General features: G+C 53.0%; 1 protein-coding gene across 1 annotated transcript in view; it reads right to left on the bottom strand.

Annotated features, from left to right (window-relative positions):
- FOXA2 (forkhead box A2) overlaps positions 1-232 on the bottom strand; it is a 2022-nt gene extending 1790 nt beyond the window's left edge. The window contains 2 exon segments of the mRNA XM_026653113.2: positions 1-14; positions 16-232. The exon segment at positions 1-14 is cut by the window's left edge and continues 1790 nt beyond it. Coding sequence (XP_026508898.1) covers positions 1-14; positions 16-177 — 176 coding nt within the window. The 5' untranslated portion in view covers positions 178-232.
- Between the last annotated feature and the right edge of the window lie 1870 nt (positions 233-2102).

Below are 2102 nucleotides of genomic sequence, written 5' to 3'. Positions count from 1 at the left end.
GGGGGACGGGAAGGGGGTGTGGGATGGGCAGGGAGGGGGGGACAGAGACACACACACACACACACAAATAGAGGCAGAAGTTGTCCCTACCTCGGGTTCTGCATAGTAGCCGCTCCAGTCCGAGTGCTCGTGCCCTTCCATTTTCACGGCTCCCAGCATACTGGAAGCAGAGTGCATGGCCGTTTAAAATTTAACAGCCACAACAACCCACGACAAGAGAGAACAACCCCAAAAAAAAAAAAAAATTCCCAGCCCTCCCTCCCCTCTGCCTCACTCCCTCTCTGCCTGAGCCGGGCGGAGGGGGAGGGGGCAGAAGTGGCTGCTGCTGGGTTGGGGTGGCTGCTCCCCCCCCCCCCTTGCTCCTGCTGCTGCCTGGGTGGGTTTGTTGTTTTTTCTTTCTTTTGCAGCCCGGAGTCGCCCGGCGGCGCTGGGGACAGGAGGAGGAGGCGGAGGACCAGCGCTCCCGTCACGGAGTGATATAGAACCGGGCGCCCCCGCGAGCCTCCAATCCCCAGATCCTGGGGAGCCTATTTGAATAATCAGCTCACACCTAGGCGGGGGCCTCCTCGCCTTCGCCCCCCCCCTCGTGCACACACCTGCCCCGCGCGGCACGGGAGGCGGATGGCGAGGCACAAATCCTGCCCCAGGGAGAGCGAGCCAGAGAAGGGGAGAGGGTGGCAGCTGGACCCGTCTTTATTGGCCAATGCCTTGTCATCTGGCTAGTGTCTGGGAGCCCGGCTGGGGGGAGCGGGGTGCTGCCATGTGGGCAGGGACTGCAGGACGGGTGTCTCTGCGCTTGTGACTGCAGCTGGGGAGGGACAAGGGCCTCCCCCTGCTTGGGTGCCGGTGGACTGCTCGGAGGGCTGGGGGCACTGGTTTGCCACCAGCCGGGCTCCGGGCTGGTTTCTCCAGTCCGGATTTATGTATCCGGGGCTCTCTCTCTGCTGGCTGGAGCTCGCTCGCTGCCAACACGGCGAGCGGCTCGGAAGGAAATCTGCAAAGCCCTGTCCTGGGTGGAACGAGCCGTTTACACACCTTTAACGCCCCCGGTGCTGTTCCTCGCCGGAGCGCCCTCGCTGCAAGCGAGATCCAAAGCAAAGTCACGGGAGAGGGGGGATATTACGCAGCATTTACTTCTGTGTCCAAGCCATGCCCCCGGGCTTTCTTGGTTTTTTAGTAAGGTGCTAAATGACTTGGGATCACCCATTTGTCTGTGACAGAACAGGCAGTTCCAAGGTTACCCAGTCACAGCCGAGGTGCCTACAACATTTCGTAACTAAAACAAACAGGGGGAAGGTGAGAGTAGCCAACAGAAATAAACCAGGGAATCACTGGTAAGGACCTGGGATTTTCTACCATAGCCCCTGACCAGCCTGTAACCCCACCACGTGCCAGTCAAACTGTGGCCGTAACAGCAAGGTCAGAATAATAATAATAATTAATAATTAACAATAATAAAAAAAACCTTAAGACATCAGGAAACGAGACAGAAAATCCCAAAACTTCGACCTCGAAACTATCTATATGCATGGCCAGCACACAACAGAATCCAAAGGAAAGGTGATGCTATGTCATCTGCTTTGTACAAACTCTGCCAATCTTTCTCGCTATGGCTGCTAATTGTGTGTTCCTTTCAAATCTAATGATAGATAGACAGATAGATAGAAATAAGCACCCATTATTTACAAAACCCACACAGCGACCTGCTTGCTGTTCCGGCGTCAGTATCCGACCAAATGCTGAAACGTATTTATTCTAGAGGATACCTTAGCTGTCTGAGATATTAAACGAAGTCAAGTTTATTTAACAGTGTTGGTTCATCAGGGATTTAACGGGGTTTTCTCATGCAATAGAAAACAGCGATTCTGTGAAGTGGAATGAATCTTGACTATTTCGTTGCTAATACCCCGCAGACAGTTCTGCTCCATCAGAATTCCGCAGTTATCATTGTAAAGAGAGAAAGTGACTCTAGGCTTGACTGACAAAATTCTGTCATACGAAACGGGACTACGCCATTGCATCCATTTTTTTTCATGTACAACTTTCCATATCTATTATCTATCTATCTATCCCCATCCACCTTATCTATCTATCTATCTATC

This window comes from Terrapene carolina, unplaced genomic scaffold (assembly GCF_002925995.2).
Source record: "Terrapene carolina triunguis isolate 2854851 unplaced genomic scaffold, T_m_triunguis-2.0 Scaffold132, whole genome shotgun sequence".
In the NCBI taxonomy this organism is placed as follows: Eukaryota; Metazoa; Chordata; order Testudines; family Emydidae; genus Terrapene; species Terrapene triunguis.
Note: the sequence above shows the minus strand (reverse complement) of the source record. Positions and strands in the feature narration are given on the sequence as shown.